Source organism: Tachypleus tridentatus, chromosome 13, assembly GCF_004210375.1.
Source record: "Tachypleus tridentatus isolate NWPU-2018 chromosome 13, ASM421037v1, whole genome shotgun sequence".
NCBI lineage: Eukaryota > Metazoa > Arthropoda > Merostomata > Xiphosura > Limulidae > Tachypleus > Tachypleus tridentatus.
The window spans coordinates 175,499,182-175,518,027 of record NC_134837.1 but is presented as its reverse complement, the minus strand read 5'-3'; the positions used below and the strand labels follow the sequence as shown (position 1 = coordinate 175,518,027).

The 18,846-nt window shown below is 29.9% G+C and overlaps 1 protein-coding gene across 2 annotated transcripts in view; it reads right to left on the bottom strand.

Moving 5' to 3' along the window:
* Window positions 1–17,856, bottom strand: part of LOC143240325 (germinal center kinase 1-like) — a 104,953-nt gene extending 87,097 nt beyond the window's left edge. The window contains exon 1 of one of the 2 annotated variants that reach the window (XM_076482570.1): window positions 17,416–17,856. In XM_076482570.1, coding sequence (XP_076338685.1) covers window positions 17,416–17,457 — 42 coding nt within the window. In that variant the 5' untranslated portion in view covers window positions 17,458–17,856. Of the gene's footprint in view, window positions 1–14,879; window positions 14,898–17,415 lie in introns of those variants that run through there. The other variant, XM_076482572.1, reaches the window with a different exon arrangement.
* Between the last annotated feature and the right edge of the window lie 990 nt (window positions 17,857–18,846).

Genomic DNA, 18,846 nt, shown 5'->3' with positions numbered 1-18,846 from the left:
ACAAAAAACAGTTAGCTGGTGATAGCATTTCTGAGACCATCATTTGTGAGAAAGCAAAGCAGTTGCATGCTGACCTCCCGAAAAACACCCCTGGAATGAGTGCTGATACAAGTGATGCCTTTAAGGCTAGTTGGGAGTTGTTTGAAACATTTAGGAAGAGAAGTGGCATACATAGTGTGGTGAGACATGGGGAGGGTGCCAGTTCTAACAAAAATGCTGCTGATAAATTTGTTAGGGAATTTAAGGACTATGTAGAAGCTGAGGGTTTTATTCCCCAACAAGTGTTCAACTGTGATGAGACAGTGGAAGAAAATGCCAAAGAGGACCCACATCACCAAGGAAGAGAAGTCACTGCTAGAACACAAGCCAATGAAGGACAGGCTAACTCTACTGTTATGTCGTAATGCAAGTGGGGACTTAAAACTTGCGCCTTTGCTTGTGTACCATTCTGAGAACCTGAGGGTTTTTAAGAAAAATAATGTCCTGAAAAGTAAACTAAATGTTATGTGGAGGGCTCATAGTAAAGCATGGGTAACCAGGTAATTTTTTTTATAGAGTGGATCCATGAAGTGTTTGCCCCAAGTGTAAAGAATTATCTCATGAAAAACAGTTGCCATCCAAGGCCCTTCTTGTGATGGACAATGCACCTGCTCACCCACCAGGCTTGGAAGACGGGTTAGTGGAGGAGTACAGTTTCATTACGGTGAAGCTCTTGCCCCCTAACATGACTCCTCTCATTCAGTCCATGGACCAGCAGGTCATATCAAACTTTAAGAAACTCTACACCAAAGCACTGTTTCAAAGGTGCTTTGAAGTGACCACTGGCACAGAGTTAACCCTCAGAGAGTTCTGGAAAAATCACTTTAATATCCTCCATTGCTTGAGGATCATAGACAAAGCCTGGAGGGAAGTGTCTTTGAGGACCATGAACTCAACCTGGAAGAAATTGTGGCCAGACTCAGTAGCAAATAGAGACTTTGAAGGCTTTGAGGTTGAGCCTGTTGTCGAGGATATTGTCTCACTAGGCAAGTGTATGGGCTTGAATGTGAGTGGTGATGATGTGGAGGAGTTGGTGAAAGACCACAACACTGAGCTCACCACAGAAGAACTCCAAGACCTTCAGAAGGAGCAGCAACAGAAGGCAACTAAGAAAGTGTCTTCAGATGAGGAGGAGGGAAGGGAGGATGTTCCTAGTTCACTAATCAAGGAAATGTGTGGAAAATGGGGAGAGTTACAAAGTTTTGTGGAAAATTTCACCCTGACAAAGCTGTAGCAAACTGCAGCATAAACCTCTTCAATGACGATGCCATGTCTTACATCAGAAACATTTTAAAATGCAGGGAGAAACAAACCTCATTAGACAAGTTTTTAGTCAGAAATAGGTCCAGTGAGTCTCAAGCAGGTTGTAGTGGTGCAAAGAGACAGAAAGGAGAAAGAATCCCAGAAGGAGAGTTACCTGATGTTTTAATGGAAGGTGACTCCCCTTCCAAACAATAATAACCCTCCTGCTCTCCATGTTCCTCACCACCTTTTACTTACATCATCAGCTCATCTCAGCACAGGTAAAGTGCAGTTAAATTTTCATTTATTGTTTTTTTATTGTGTTTATCGTTTTTGTGGTTGACTTTATGCATGTAAGTATTATTATTAAGATATAATTAAGCAATATTTTTATTTAAAAGGCTTCATAATGCATAATTTTTGGAGGTCTGTAATGAATTAATTTAATTTACAGTATTTCTTATGGGGAAAATTGATTCAGTTTCCGAACAAATTGGTTTTCAAACAGCCTTCTGTATATAATTTGAACACAGGTTTGAGAAAATAAATATGTTTAAAGAAACAGAAGATATGTTCTAATGAACAGCTGACAAAATCTAAAAAAAATATGAAGTATTTATGTCATTGTTTAACAACATTTGTATTTACATTATTAAGGAAGTAACAAAATGAATGTAATGGTCACATTCTTTTAAATAAGGATAGTAAAGAAAAGTTGGGCACTAAGTCTAGCATTTCTTAACAGTTTCAATAACAAAGATCAGCTTGATGGCTTCCTAAACTGTTGCAGATCACTAAAATTCAAGTAGAATGATTAAATATCACTATTTACAGATGGATATTTAGCCAGTGTTTCTTTGTTTTTGTGAAATCCAACAGACTGGCAACATGATTGTGATAGATCTATACCAGTCCACAGACAAGTGGTTGAAAAACTTGATCTAATCTGCCTCCCCCTCCCTTATTATTGAGTAGTCAACCCCCCTTATCATGATTAATCTCTTGAAAGATTTAAGAAATAACATTCTGAAAAATCTTCACAGTGTATATAAAAACATAAGCACCTTTAAATTACCAGATAACTTAAACCATAATTTCTCTTCCTTTAATTGAACTTTGATCAAAAGACATCTAGCAGATAAAAGTACTTCAAAGCTGGTAGACAACATGATTATGAACAAAATCTGCTATGATAAAACAATTCTGAGAAATTAGAGATAAAATTTTATTGTTAAATTTATACTTAAATTTAACTATTTCTAATTTGCACACATCACTGATTTTCATAATATTTAAAGCCAAACAGTATTATGTTACTGGTTCTTCCTTGATCCAATGTTTAGATATTTTATTATGAAAAATACTGACTGGATGCAAAATTAGCTGACCCCAGTACAAAATGGAATATTAAGTACGAAAATATCCAAATACATAACCAACCATTTATAGAAATTCAGAGTTAATGTAAACCCTGAATTCTTGCATAACACCAAGGCTTCTTTGACAGTTTAATACCAAGAATGTGTGTGTTATTTCCAAAGTAATTTATCATCACTAATGATTACCAGATACATCATGCAGCTAATTTGTTCAATAACACAATTATTAAAATTAACTGAAAATGTATTTGCTAACAGCACTTACCCAAATTAATTATTTTCCTGTTAACTATTAGACATAAATCCATTACCTTATTATTGATCATAAATTAGTATCTTTAGCAAACATTTTAATGATAATTTACATAAATATGAAATAAAAATGGTCCTTAAGTATATCCTTGAAATATAAAATTAAAAATTTTTAATTGATGAATTTTCTTCTTTGTTAGTCAGGCAACTTTCAAAAATATATAAAGCTGAAACTCATATATAACAATAATACAATTTACCAAGTAATATGTTATAGCATTTAGTAACAAAGCCCTTTGATAGGTATTAAATAATACAGCAAATCATCTTACCAGAATCAAATGTTTCTAGTCATTTGTAATAAATTTCTGACACAGCAAGAATATTAATTATTTTTCAAAAAGCCAAACTGACATGAATTTATAACAGCATTAATTAAGAGTTAAAAAAAATTCTACACAACTAATAATTGGCTTTACAAAATTCATAAAAAAAAGGTGATAATACAGAGATAGGTCTATAATTAGATATTGTGTACAGACAATATCATTTAAACATAGGAATTACTTAATACAGAGATAGGTCTATGATTAGATATTGTGTACAGACAATATCATTTAAACATAGGAATTACTTAATACAGAGATAGGTCTATGATTAGATATAGAGTACGGACAATCCAGGTTAAATTACTTTAGTTTAATTACTTCTACTTTGAAACATTATCATACAAAGTTCTAGTTACAGTTTATTGAATCAAACCTCTAAGAATAATGTGCTGTAACCATTATTAAAGTCAGAAAGCAGCCCAATAAATGAAACTTGCATTCTTGAACAAAAATGATGCTTTGTTAATACAAGTTTTTAACTTAATGTTATTTTATTTTCATTTTTAATTTTAAAATAACTTTAGTCTTGTGAGCCTTACCTCTAACATAGAATATCAATGTACAAGATTATTCTATAATAATAAACAGAAACTGCAGACTTATAATTGAAACACAGTTTAATAATTTGTACTCAAGGCATACTTCCTTAGTACCAGTTTTTCTTACTGTATTAATTCTTCATAAAGCACTAATGATCCATTCAACTATATATTTTAGAAAAAGATGTATATATATCAGACACTAAAGTAGAATGTCACAAAAAATACTTTAACTGGGTTCCTATTTAGGTTACAGATAGGTTTAAAATTTTTTTAATTGCCATAAGGTGAGCACCCTGATTGCAAACAATGAAACTGACACTAAATATCTGCTCATAAGCACCAAAACAAAACAACATATTAGGAATTTTGTTAAGAAAGAGTTGCTCTTTCCAAAGGTTATGAATAATCCTATAGAAATGTCAGAAAGAATTACTGACATTTTTTGAATGACTAAACAGTACAGCAATGGCATGTCATAGAAGTTTAAAGATTTTTAATATATCTCTGTAAAGCAAAATAATTGGAGATTTTAAATTTATATTCTGGTTTGTCAATATTTATAGTATGTATTTATACTTAATTGGACACTTAAAAATTGTTTAAAAGAAAAAAGAAAGTTTAAAATGGGTAATTTGAAGTTCAAAGGTATCACATGACAGAGAAGTAAAGACTGAGAATTTATTTGAATATTTCATTTTAAAGATTAAGACATTAAAACTTGCTTAATACAAAAACTGAACTATAAGACATGTTTCAATTTTAAATGTATTGATAATGAAGATGCTTAATAAATTTTGAATGCAACTTTCTAAAAGGTTGTGACAATGGAGACTTTGACACTGTTAATGTGGATTAATAAGTAGTATTTTTTAAGAAATAGATACTAATTAGTTTTTATTATATGTTTGAGCTGGTTAACTGCCTTTTTTTTTTTAAAGTACGTCCTGAAAAGGACTATTTTCTATGTTTGCTAGAGGTCAGGATCTTAGGCAGTCAAACAGCTTACAATCTATGTCAATGAATGATAATCAATCCCCATAACCTTACTAAAAGTAATTAGCTTGCATCCACCTGTTTGCTTGTGATGAAACCTTTCCAAATTTTCTGATCACCATAAAAACATCAGGGGTTCTTGGATATGACTCAGGGTAAACATAAAACTCATTGTTTTAAGTATTTTATCATTTTTACAATGCCAGAGAATAATACACTCACATACTGTTCTGCAATTAAGGTAAAACCAATGAATAAAATGTCATAGCTGACATAGATATCTGTGCTAATCTTTCTAACAAGGTTATTGTTCCATAGCATGAGTAGCTGTTGGTAGTAATGGAAACCAACATTTTACAAGAACTTAGGAGGAATTAATGACTCCTGAGAAATAAAGAGTGGATTTAAATGACAACACTTTCCTTAATTGAAAATACGTTCAGATAGAGACTCATTTCTCCACAGAATTGAGGGACTATTGTCTACTTCTGACTCCATCATATATTGATGCAGTAGATATTAGGTGAGTTTGGTTCACTGCTTGGTGCATTTGCAAAAATCTCTTCAGCTGTGTTGTAAGTTGACAGCATTCATCATGTAGCTCTAGCCATTACTAACAAGTCAGTTGTCTACCCACTTTTTTATTTCTTTAGTCATTTCAAGAGAATATAATTCACTAACTGCCTTTAAACAGCTTTACTTGAAAAATAGAAAAAGGCAAAACTTTAGCACAACTTTCAAACATACTAGTTTATTAGTTTAAGAACTAGGCTAATTTAAGTTATTGTACTGTTGAGTTTTAAAAACTAGGATTTTTTTGTTCTTGATTCATAAACAGATATGGTATTTTATTCTCAGAAATTTCATAACCAAAATAAAAACAATTAATATGTATGTAAGCTCATGAAATATGGAATTATACTCCAAAAATGAAATTTAAATGTTTTTTTAAATCTCAGTTAATTATAAGCAACAAAATTAATAAGGTAACATTCTAGTGTGTACTGAACACAGTTAATATCTTATTGCTTGGTAGTAATTATTAAATGGTACACAGTCATACAGCACAGTTACAATTAACACTTAGTCATAGTTTGTGCTATAATTCTTAACGACTTCCACTACTTAATGCTTGGGCTTGTAGTTCCCAAGTAGCTTAGTAATAGAGGTATTTTTAAGGTAGATATTAAAGTGAATTTAAATAATGTAACTGGGCTGTGCCACTTTGTTACATGACAATTAAGTTTGAACTCTTTACACACAGTTTGAGTAACTGTGCCACTAAATTGTGCACACACTATATGTATATATATATAATTTTCTGAAATGAAACTTTACTTGTCATATTTGTTCAAGTTCCCTCAATTTTTACTTTCTTCAAATAATCTATCCATAATACTAAACCAAGGTTATTTGGTATACAAGTCTAACTAGTCTCTGAACTTGACATTTTTTACTTCTTTGTATTTTATTTCCTTGTAATAAGTATTCTTAATTATGTTTATATCTAAATTTTCCATCTTCATAAAATCAGAGAGTTCTTTCAAAGCATTGTTTTTTATATCTCTATTCTATAATAATCATGGGAATCTGAAAGGAAAGGATATCTTGCATATTGTTCTACATATTTAACAGTATCCTCAGTGCTCCTGTATTTTAATGAAAAAACACAGATTACTAAACCAGCATTCAGTTTACAGAAATGCATGACAATTCAATGGTGATGTCATGAAAAGTTGAACTTCTCCAACTTGTGAGTTAGCTTTGTCACTAAGTATAATCCATATGCACTGTCGATTTTTCTAGTGACATCACTTGGGTAAGCAACCTACTTGTATCGGGTACTTTTGCCTTAACACTAATCAACTTGTTTATGAAAATTTATCATTAAAATTCATAGTAAAATACCAGCAATTATTCTTAAACATTTGCCAAATCAAATAATAATTTAAAAAAAACACTTTTAAACATGGTATTTCAAAATACATGTATAATTACAATTCTTCACACTTTCTTTCATAATTAGCTTGTAATCAGGTGAGGTTAGAAATAATTTTAGAATAAAACAACAAATTGATAAGATAAATCAATGAAATATACAAAAAATATTATATAAACAATAAATATTTTTGTATTCTTGGCCTCATAATTTAATATGATGTGAATATATCAAACCTAAATATTCATTAACAAGTAGACATTGTAATACAGACTCTTAAGGAAAGTGTAATTTGAAATGTATCTTAAATGACAGTGAAAATTTTAGAAAAATGATATCAATTTACTTCAGCTTTTAAGTTTCTGAATTTTAATCTTCATAGCGACATTTGTACTTACTTGGTTTATTAATCGTTACTGGATAATTGGGTAAATACTTAAAAAACAAACACTATACATTTTGAAATAACAGCATGCAAATTAGTGCTCATTACATGTTGTAGAGGAAGCAATATGACCTTGATGGCCCAATAGGCCTTCTGCTACCTTGCAGCTCATGTTTTTATGATGTATCATGTGCTCAACCAGTACTCAATGTACCCCATATGACCAGGTTAACTGAGTATATGGCAAATGGAACCGTGTGTGTGTGTGTGCATACTTAGATCAACAGTTGGTCAAAGAAGAATTTTCACTAATGTTCGAGCACACTTTAACAGTAAAGATAAGTTATCTACTTGGGATTTCAATCTTAGTACTTTGGCCCAAAAATTAAGGCTGAAGGGTCACATTTTATGTTTGTACTGTACAAGGTTGTATGATCCATTTTCTCATAGTTACAATAAAATAATAAGTACTCATATATCTATTACACATACAATATATCAAAGGAACACAGTGAGAGAATGGAAATAACTGCAGTGTATTATATACACTGATAAATAACTATGACATCTCAGTAGAGCAAGGAACAGCAAAATCAAAATTCTTTAATTGTACAATAATATAGTGGAATTTAATATTGATACAGAAGTAATTTGATCACTCTTTGTAGACCATACATTCTAGTGATAAATTTTAAAGTACTAATTATAGTATTTCATGAAAATATACATGGATATCTTGGCAGCTAAAAGATTGAGAACTCTAACATTTCAACATATAAAGCATCAGTCTCAGTATAATAGTGAGAAGCAAAAAAAACCAAGGTTCAACTCCTAATTGAGGTAGAATTCTTAAGATAATGATTCATTATAATGTCAATATCCTCCTTTTAATAGACTGAACATAGAATTCTGTAAAATACCCTTCTATCTAAAGAGGATAATTAGTTATGAGGAATGAGTCAAAATCAGTTAGCATTAGTTACCATTTATATAATCTAATGAGCAAATATCACACCAAGTGTCTTACCTTTACACTGATAATCTACACGGCCCAAGCACAAAATATGCTAGACAATTACATGGTTTTAATTAATAAATCACAGTCTGATAAAAAAAAAAAGTACTGGTTAACAGATTTGTTGGTTATGTGTCAGATTCTACAGCATACCTTTTCACAGTATAAAGAAATTATAAACATAGAATCAATATTAAAGTAGTAACAATCAAAACAACAAATTCTAATCAGTTGGTTATTTTCTTGAGCCTTTACCAGTAACTGATTATACTGCACAAGCTTAAATTAATCAAAAATAATACAGAAAAGTCTTGTTGGTAATATTTAGATTGCTTAGTTTATTGTTTTTTTGTAACAATCAACTTAATTGTAATTTTGGTTAATCTATGTAATCTGTGCTCACAGTTAACTTGTCATATCAATTTATCAAATAAATTTTCTGACTCTAAATCTTATTATAACTGTAGCATAGAAAAGAAATATCTTATAACATTTCAGATTATGCAAAAAGGGGTTAAACCTTTTTTCCAATGTTGCTATTACTACTAAACATGAATGTTTAATCATCTAACATTATAAGGCACCATACAATCATGAAATAAAACTTATTGTCTGATGGACAAAATTCTTGAGAAATCTGGCTGACCTTGGTAACTTTCAGGATTTTATTATTGGCAATTTAACTTTGCCACAAATGGCATGCTATGTTGTGCATTTAAACTAGTCATATACACTTGTTTGTGAATTTTTTTATTTTTATCATTTAGTCACCATGTACAACACTCCACAAACAAATTAGTAATGAAATTATAGTTTACATTAATACAGCCACAAACGTAAATAGTGTTTAGGATGTACATATAATATATGTAGCAGTTCAAAACTTTTATGTTAACATTTTTTTCCTAGGACTGAAAATCAAACTGGGCTCCTACTGTGGACAAAAGCAATGTAATATTATTGTTGAAATAATTTAAATATGTTTATGTGACTTAGGATTTGTGAACTTGAGATATATATATGTATATATAGTTTTGGGTTGAGATTCAGAGATGTATATTTATGCTGTGTAGAGGGACAAAAATAATGAAATAAACTTACATTCACCGGAGGGACAACTATCAGGAATATTACATTCCCTCATATAAACTTACATTTCCTCATGAATTATTTTTTCATTTAATCCATGTAGTATGTTCACATTCATTGGTCATAATTTAAGGACTACAGACAGAGTATGGATGACCGATCAAAAAAAGTCAACTAAAAAGATGAAATTTCTCAAGTTAAATTATTTGGGATTTTGGAAATGTAATATTTCAATTACTCCTGGGTAGATACCAGAATTTTCCAGTTCAAAATTTTTAGAAACCTATAGTGTTTTTCCAGCAATATAACAAACAATGCATAAAAACATATACTTGTCCAACAGGCAAAGTATAATGGTGAAATGTGTTAATCTGGGTGCCAGGCTGTATGATATCCACACTTCTATAGTCAGTGAAATTATTGAAGGATAAATTTCAGAGAATTCACCAGACCTTTGTTTAATTAACCCTTTTGTCACTGGCTTGATATAATACATACAAGTTCATACACACATTTGCACATTAAGTATTTATACTATAACTTTTGATGCAGAAAGTGTTTCTGAACCAAGTTTGGTAGGCTTTTAGTAAAGATTTTAAGTTTTTCATATACAAAAAATTTGATTTTTTAATTATATATGTTTACTGAAGATTTGTTTGTGAGCACAGTGAGTCTGTTTCATCACTAGTCTGAGTGCAAAGTGATTTTCACGTTACGATTAAAAACTTTTCTTCTCCAAAATCTCAAATATCATTTGTGTAATCTCTAAAACTTCCTAAATACATTTCAAACATTTGTTTTCAGTAAAACTTTACATTTTGTTTGTTATTTTCTTTACCCTAACAATGTGAAGTCTGTAAATATGAACCTTGCAGTCACCATAAAAAAAAAGGAAATAAATACAAGTTATGCTTTTTTTGCATACTAGAATGACTACAAATTATAACACGAAGATACAAATGTCTAGTCAAAATGTCTTAAGTTTAATAACATTTTATATATTTATACATATTTATTATATTGACCATCCAGTCATACATGAGTAACATTACATAACTTGAATTGGCAAGACTCGTGCACTCATGTTACTGAATCCAATAACATAAGACTGACCTTTAATCTTTGCAATGTGACCTTGTCTTGGCTGTGTTTTAGTGGACTAGTATTTTGTAATATACTGTCAATTATTATATGTTATATATGTATATAGATTATTACTATTTAGAAATAACTTTTTAAACTTATTTTTCTTAAAATATAGAACAGTAAGTAAAGAAGAGCAAACAGTTATCTCTTCTAGCTATGACCTTTGAACTTGAATGCTGCTGGATTTTAAAATTTCTTGCATGGAGAATATGAAACGAAGTATTTTTAAGGTTTTACCATGATATACATGTATACATATACAGTTAAGTAACCAAAAAATCATAAATTACTATATTGATACCACAGAATTCCACTGTAACCTATCAAGCTTAGTAACTAAGAGATGTTTAGGTTTACAAAAACATGAAATTTTAAAGAGACTAAAGATACAACCTACCTCCTTGAAATTTTGAAAGAATGAGATAACCTTTTAACAGATTAAAATGACTGAGCAAACCAATAAGAGAACATTCTGAGCTGTTGATTAACTACTCACATGTCATATATTGTAGTAAAAATATATTACAACTGTTTCCGAATATGTAAAGATCTGAACGGGGCCATGGTGTTTGATTCAGTACATAATGCAAATCTCAACAAAATACAAAGAGGTTCTTATTTTATATTCTAGCTTGTCATTACTGGTAATTTGAGTTCCTAATTTGTAAGAAGCTATAAGCTTATTATTTTGATATCAAAAACACCTAACTTTAACTTTAAAAGATACTTTTAAATTAAAAAATTAACTTATAAAAATATAATATTATAATAATAATAATTTGAGTTATAACCTACAATTTGATGCAAAACTTAATAGCATAAATTCATAAATTAGTAATTCAATAAAAGTTTGAACGCAAGTTAACAAATGCAATGACCTGACCTTTGATCTGTGACCCACATTAGGTTATTACTGACTGTAAAATGGTTACATGACAAGTCAACTAGAAGTCTATGAGACAGAAAATTTTATCTTGTCAAACTAGTGAAATTTAAAATACTTTTTACAATTCTATTCAATAGATATTGCCAGTATAATCTCAAACTCAAATGGCTAAAAGTTGTCTAAAAATTAAACTGTGAAGTATAACTTTTAACAGTTGAAAATATTTCTAAACTCTGTGCTGTAAAACCTTTCATAAAATTTAGCAACTATTTTACTAAATTTGCAAGACTATATAGTATGCCCTTTCACAATGTCATCCATTTACCTTTCACAACTTGGCAATATGTGTTACTTGGTGCTTACAATAAATTAAATATGATTCCAGAAAAGTTAAATAAAGTCTTATGCAGCACATTTGTTAGTGAGAAGACTGTCTTATGACATCCTCATGGCACCTGCCAACTTATAGCTGCTTACCATAATAAACTACAATACAAGTCACACACAAAAGCAGTAGCCCTTTTGTTACAAGCTCAGTATAATATGCACAAGTTTGTCAACACAATTGCACATGTTATGTATTTGTACTAGAACTCTGATACAGCATGTGTGTCTTCACAAAATTTGGTAAACTTAGTAAAATAGTTTGTTTTGTTACTAGTCTGAGTGCAAAGTGATTTCATGCTTTAATTAAAAACCTTTTTGTACCCAAAATCTCAAATAGTATTTGTGTAACCTATAAAACCTCTTAAATACATTTCAAACATATTTTCAGTAAGACTTTATATTTTGTGTTATTTTCTATACTCTATCCATGTGGAATCTGTCATTTGACCAACCTTATAACCATTATAAAGAAATTGGGAAATAAATATGTATTATGGTTCTTTATGCTAGAACTACATATTATAACACAAAAATATGAATGTTTAGCCCAAGTAGCTTAAGTCTCATAATGCTATATATTTACATGTGTATATATATTTATTATATTTTATTATACTGACCTTCCAGTCATTCCTAGCTAACATTACATAACTTGTACTGACACACTGCATATGCACTCGTTAAGTTTTCAGTAATATAAAATTGTCCTTTAGTCTTCCATGTCTTGGCTGGATTTTAGTGGACAGTCACATTTCAATTAGTATACATTATATATATGTACATATATTATTACTATTTAGAAATAAGTTAAACTTATTTTTCTTAAAAATATAGGCTTAATAAATCAAGAAGTAAAGCAAACAATTACCTCTTCTCACTACAACCTTTGTACTCAGTTGCTAAGCCTTTTAATATTTTGCATGTGGAGGATATCAATTTTTTTTTTTTAGGTATTATATATGCAGTTAAATAACCAAAAAATCATAAATAACTACACTGATACTATAGAATTCCACTATAATTTATTAAGCTTAGTAACTAATCTGTATTTATGTCTAAAAAAAAAGTATGAAACTTCGAGCAGACTAAAAACACAACTTACCTCTTAAAATCTTGGATAAAAAGAACATGGTAGTCTTTTCACAGATTAAAATGGCTGAGAAAATCACTCTGGTGATATTCTACTCTGTCAATTGGTTATTCACATGTCGTATACTGAAGTAAGAGTATACAATGGACCATTTCAAAAAATGGAAAGAGTTGAACTGGGCTGTCATGTTTGATTCAGTACATTAGCCATATCTCAGCAAAATACAAACAGGTTCTTATTTTATATTCTAGCTTGTTAATATTAGTAGTTTGAGTTCCTAATTTCTACAGAATTATATAATTAGTATTTTGAAATCACAAACATCTAATTTTAACCAGCGCTGCATTCAACATACCATATGACTAAAAAATCTATATGTAGATATGTTATTTTAATATTTACTTTTAAATTAAGAAATAAACTCATATATAATATTTAAGTTTGAAGTATAATCTACAATCTGATTTCAAACTTACTGACATAAATTCATAAAACAGTAGTTGAATAAAATTTGAATGCAAGTCAACAATGGCATTGCCATGGCCTTTGATCCTTCACAAAAATACACAAATTTACAGTTTGCAGCTGTTAATAACAAACATTATTTTTAGTATACAGTTTAAATCATTTTTAAATACCAGTGTTCATACCCTAAGTACTTACATTTATATATCAGATATTTCATCTTTCACTGAACATAAAAAAATACCACTTGAATGCATGCTTTCCACGTTTTGCATCTAAATTATCAAAGGTTGTTGGGTACCTGCAAATTCAATCACTTATTATGACCAAGAGAAATATTTTAATATAAACTGTTTTAATGATGTATAAAAGCACTGTACAGTCTAATAATCACTCAGTAAACATCTGACAGAGCTATTCAGTACTGTAAATAGCCTCTCTTTGCTAGAACATACAACCTTGTAAAAATACTTCCTTCCAAGGAATTCAAGAAACATTATAAAACTTCTTATTAACAGGCTGAGTTTTTCGGTCTAATAGATACAACCTTGAAAATATTGGATAAAAATTTATTGCAAGAAAAACTTATTTCAATTTTCAATTACAATAATTTTTACAGATTGATTTTTATCCCTCATGATTATGAACAGGCTTTAGCCCCAACTAAAAAGAAAAGTTTTCCAAATTAACAACAACAAAAGCAAATATATAACAGTTAAACCTAACAAAGGACATTTATACATGAATAGGCTCACAAAGAAATAAATAAGGTTACATAATAAGATGTTCCATGGAAAATTCTTATTTACTGCTACAGCATTAGCATATTTTTTAAGTGGTTGCACAACCAAGGCAAGTTACTGTACATTTAAAACCATTAATGAACACACAAATTTCACTTTACAGATAGGGAATTTAAACAAAGCTAAGAAAATGCTTGATAAGTACCTAAATGATAATGAAGACTACCTTTGCTGGGCATCCTTAATTTTGAATTCATAGACTAAAGGAAAGGCATTTATTTAACAGAAATTATTTTTAATTCTCATCTTAGAAAATAGTGAAATATGCCCATTACACTTACAATGAGTCCACTACCCAAAGTAAGGAAGGCAATCTTGCAGCAATAGATCTGTAGTCCAACATGTTAAACATTAACCCATACCTCAATATAAGGAGATGAGTTAAGTAGCTCACAGCAAGCAAGTTATGTGCCGAGCATCCAAAATAACGAGTGAACCAATGTTGACAAATTTTAGGCTTTTAATGATGTGACCCACAATATATACACTTAGATTCCACTTCACAAAATTACATGCAGTGCTTAAAATTATAATAAAGATTCATGAAGAATTTATTATAGTTATACTGTTTTGCAAAATTTAATAAAATAATAACTTGAAAATAAGGGTACCAACTGATGAAACAATATAATCTACTTTTTGTCTAATTAGCTAAACTAACTACTATGTTGGCCTTTGGTTTTGCTATGGTCAGATATATTTCACTTACTACAAGCTAATATTTGTCTAAAATGTCAGTATTCATATTTAAGTATTCAAAGTATTTTGTATACTGAACGAATATTTAAGTATTTATCAGGAAATTTATTAATATTCTGAATAACAAACTCAAACTTACCATTCTTAACAGATTTTTCAAATTAGATCATGCACTACACAAGAATAAAATATAACAAGCAGTCAAATGTCAATAGTTACTATGCCTGCTAGTAGAACTGAACAAGCAGTGATAGAGGTTAATCAATCAAACAATGGCCCAATTAACTGATTAGTACAGTGTTCCTTAAATCATGGTATAGACAAGCAAGAAAATGTTTACACCAAAAATGCCTGCCAGTTGTCTTTTTGTTTAGTCAAATTTAGTGACAGTGGTAAATAGCTTTAATATATTTCACCATAACAAAGACAGGACAAGCAAATTTGGTGGTAATGAGAATCAAACCTCAAATCACAAGTTTTCCTTTGAATCCCAAAAAATATGAAGTAAAAAAAAAACACTTTTAAAGCTAACACTTGGCAGAAAATCACTGTGTAGATTTCTGTTTGACAACAATTATAATAGCAACTTTTAAAACATTTGAATAGCTGGAATAATCAAAAATAGTAATAATCAGCAATTTTTAATAAAAGCCACGACAGCAATAGTAAATATCTTTTTATTTGTAAACACTTCTTTTATCAACATTTTGTGATCATTACATCTGCAGATGAGAAATGAAAGTTTTCTAATGAAATAACATGATAATATTTCATTGTGAGAATATACAAAAGAGTTATGTAGTTTTTAAACTTAAAAAAGTCCACTTCCATTAGAAACTCCCATACGTCCAAGCTATATGTTTCTCACCAAGTAATTTTCAGTTTTAACTCACGAATGTAATAATCACAAACTACTGATAAAAGGAAGTCTATATATTGTGAATAAAAATCTAAACCTCAACAGAATTTCAAACTCTTCCTTCCTTCTGTATACAAACACTTCCCTCTCTTTCAAAACTGATTTTTTCAATTCATGGCACTATTCATTGTATTTTTACATTAGTAATTATACAAAAATTATTTCCTGTTATTATGACAGAGAGAAAAAAAGATATTCTCCTCATTGGTTATTCTACTTTTTCATGCACTGCAAGTCATGATAAGGCTACTTAAAATGCTAATTTTAGTATAAATATAGTTTCTATTAACTTTGTTTATATGCTGTAAATTGACATTAGACTGAAGGCCAACACATGACACCATTTCTCTTTCTTCTAAATATAACACAATCCAAACATTAAAACCTTTATCAAATACTTCACTTTCTAATACCCATTTTTAATCATTTCTCTGAATATTACTTTTAAAATGTAAATAATAACAGGTATGTGTGATAGGCTGATTGTATTGAAATAACACTTCCATGAAACCAGCAACGTGCAGTGGATGAAGTCCAGCTTCATATTTTGAAGTGTAATTTTATAATAAAAAAAACCCTTATATTTCAAAAGAAAATGATTTTACAATGTAAAGAATTCAATTAAAAGTAGACTTAAAATAAATATGTCTTGTATTATGTTGCACTTAAAAGATAAAGAAATGAGTGTTTTCTTTCTCCCACAATACAAATGTATAATGTCAACAATACCAAAGTACTGGGCATTACTGACTGTGAGGAAGATGTTGCTGCTTTACAAAAGGATTTAAATCATTTATTGAGTTAGGTAAATAAATGGCAGATGGGTTTTAATTATAATAAATGCAAGATAATACATGTGGGTTATCAGAATTTGAATTGCAACTATAATTTGGATAAGAATAACCTTAAATAGATCTTGGTGTAGTGGTTGATCTAGCAGTGTTAATGGAAGGACAAATAGAATCTAAAGCACAGAAATATTGAACACAACCCTAAATAGGTTATAATTTCATTGTATAGGTCACTGGCTTAGTAATTAGGCCACATTTGGAGTACTATGTTCAGTCTTAGACTCCTTACCTTAGAAAAGACATTGAATTGTTGGAAAGGGTCCAGAGAAGAGCTACAAGAATGGAGTAGTAGTCATATCAGGAGAAATTAAGAACTCTGAAATCTTCTCTTGATAAAAAGAAGATTTAGAGAGGATCTTACTGAGATGGCTAAGATTATTTATGAAATTAATAGTGGTGATTCATCTTTTTTTTCATAATTATTGGTGAGAACAGTAGGACTAGAAAACCCAAATATAAGTGTTGGCATGGTAAGAGTCATCTTCAGCTAAGTTTTATTTTTCTAATAGAGTGATTTGCCTTTGGATGTTATGAAGGCAGTAAATTTAAGTGTATTTAAGAGAATGCTTAGTTTGTTTTTTTTATTGAATAGCTTTAGGTTAGTTTAAGGGATGAAACAACCTAGGTGTTCCTAGACGTTATGTTTACATGCTTTCACCTGCACAACCACTGTCAATGTAGGTGATTGATACAAACGTAAAAGGCATCAAATATTAAATGTTTCTGTGCTAATACGTAATTTCCATATTTTACTTCAGCATGTCCAAAATGTTGATGTACAATTTATACTATTAATATCATAGCTTATCTAAAAGCTAAACAATAAAGGGCAATTTTGTCCTTATTCAACCAGTTTCAAAAGCACAATAAATATATATACATATATATAAATATTTTCACATTACCTCCTGGGATGCCATGTTGCCTCCTTGTCCTAGTTTCTCCATTAGTTTATTTGCTGTTCCTCATTATAACATGAATTCTATAGTTCAACGATTATTGTCTCTAAGGTCAAGCCTAAACTAAGGATAATTACAAAGTATAGTATCACTATTAGTATTGCTATACTCTACAACACTACCACAATACCATTATTACCAGTGCTACTAATTACGGATACTATCGACAGTAATTTTCTAAATTTTTCTCAGTATATAATATAGCACACTTTTGACAGTTAAACACTAGCTGGCGAAAACAATAAACAAAGTCTTCGTTTTCTGATTCAACCAAAACAACAAGAAAACAGAATTAACTAATTTCTTATTGAAATCCGTTTTCGCCTGAGGATGCAAACATATCGTTATACTCAGTATTCAACAGTCTACGTCGAAGACATTGAAGCTTGATCGAACTGCCATCTACCGGTAGATGACTTGAGGTAGAGAAAAAGGAGCATAGCTTCAAGGTGATTCATACTTCTTCTGAGAATGATTGCAATGGCTAAATATTTTTCGATACTCTACTCACTGAATTCTTTAACATTCTTACTTACGTTCTACCATTTTATTATGAAAAGCATTATTTAATATCAGTCGCGATTTATTGTACAAACATCTGTTTCTGCAAAAATTAGAAATGAAAATAAAAACAATATTAAAATTATTTGTACATATTTTTACAGCATTTCAAACACTCTTGTATTTAACACTTAAATTTCAGTTCCAAATAACAGAAATATGACCACATTTATAAATTTAATTAAAAATTTTGGTTCTAGTTTAAATCATGCCGTTATCTAGTAACATTTAATTGTATTAGTATTAATTTAATTTTAAAGGACAAAATGTAGTCACGTGATGTTACTGCTTGGTTATATATGTTCCCTGGTGGGTCAATGATAAGTTACAGTGCTAAAATTCAAGCTTTGATTCCTTGCGGTGGACAGAACAAGTGGCTCATTGTGCAGATTTGCGCTAAAACATACAAACAAGGGCATATGACTTATAGCTTTCTGGAATATTCTAACTTTGCTAAATAAAGAATGAAAGTGATTAGAAAACATATCCTATTTTGAAAACAGGTAAAAATAAAAGAATAGATATTATACATATAGTTCATTTAATAGTAATTACTAAATGATAGCTTGAATTATCTCAAAACCTAGGTAATAATTGTGAAAATTAAAGTCTACTAGTTATTAACAAATGTAAGAAATCACTTACAGTTCAGATTTTCATATTTTTTTTAGGATTAAGAGTATATGAGTTTTCAAAATTACTTTAGTTTTATGTATTTAGCTCCCCAGTGGGTCAGCATTGAGTTTACGGACTTACAACTAACATCCTTGATGTTGGATAACATTTGATGGTGGATGGAATGCAAATAGTATATCG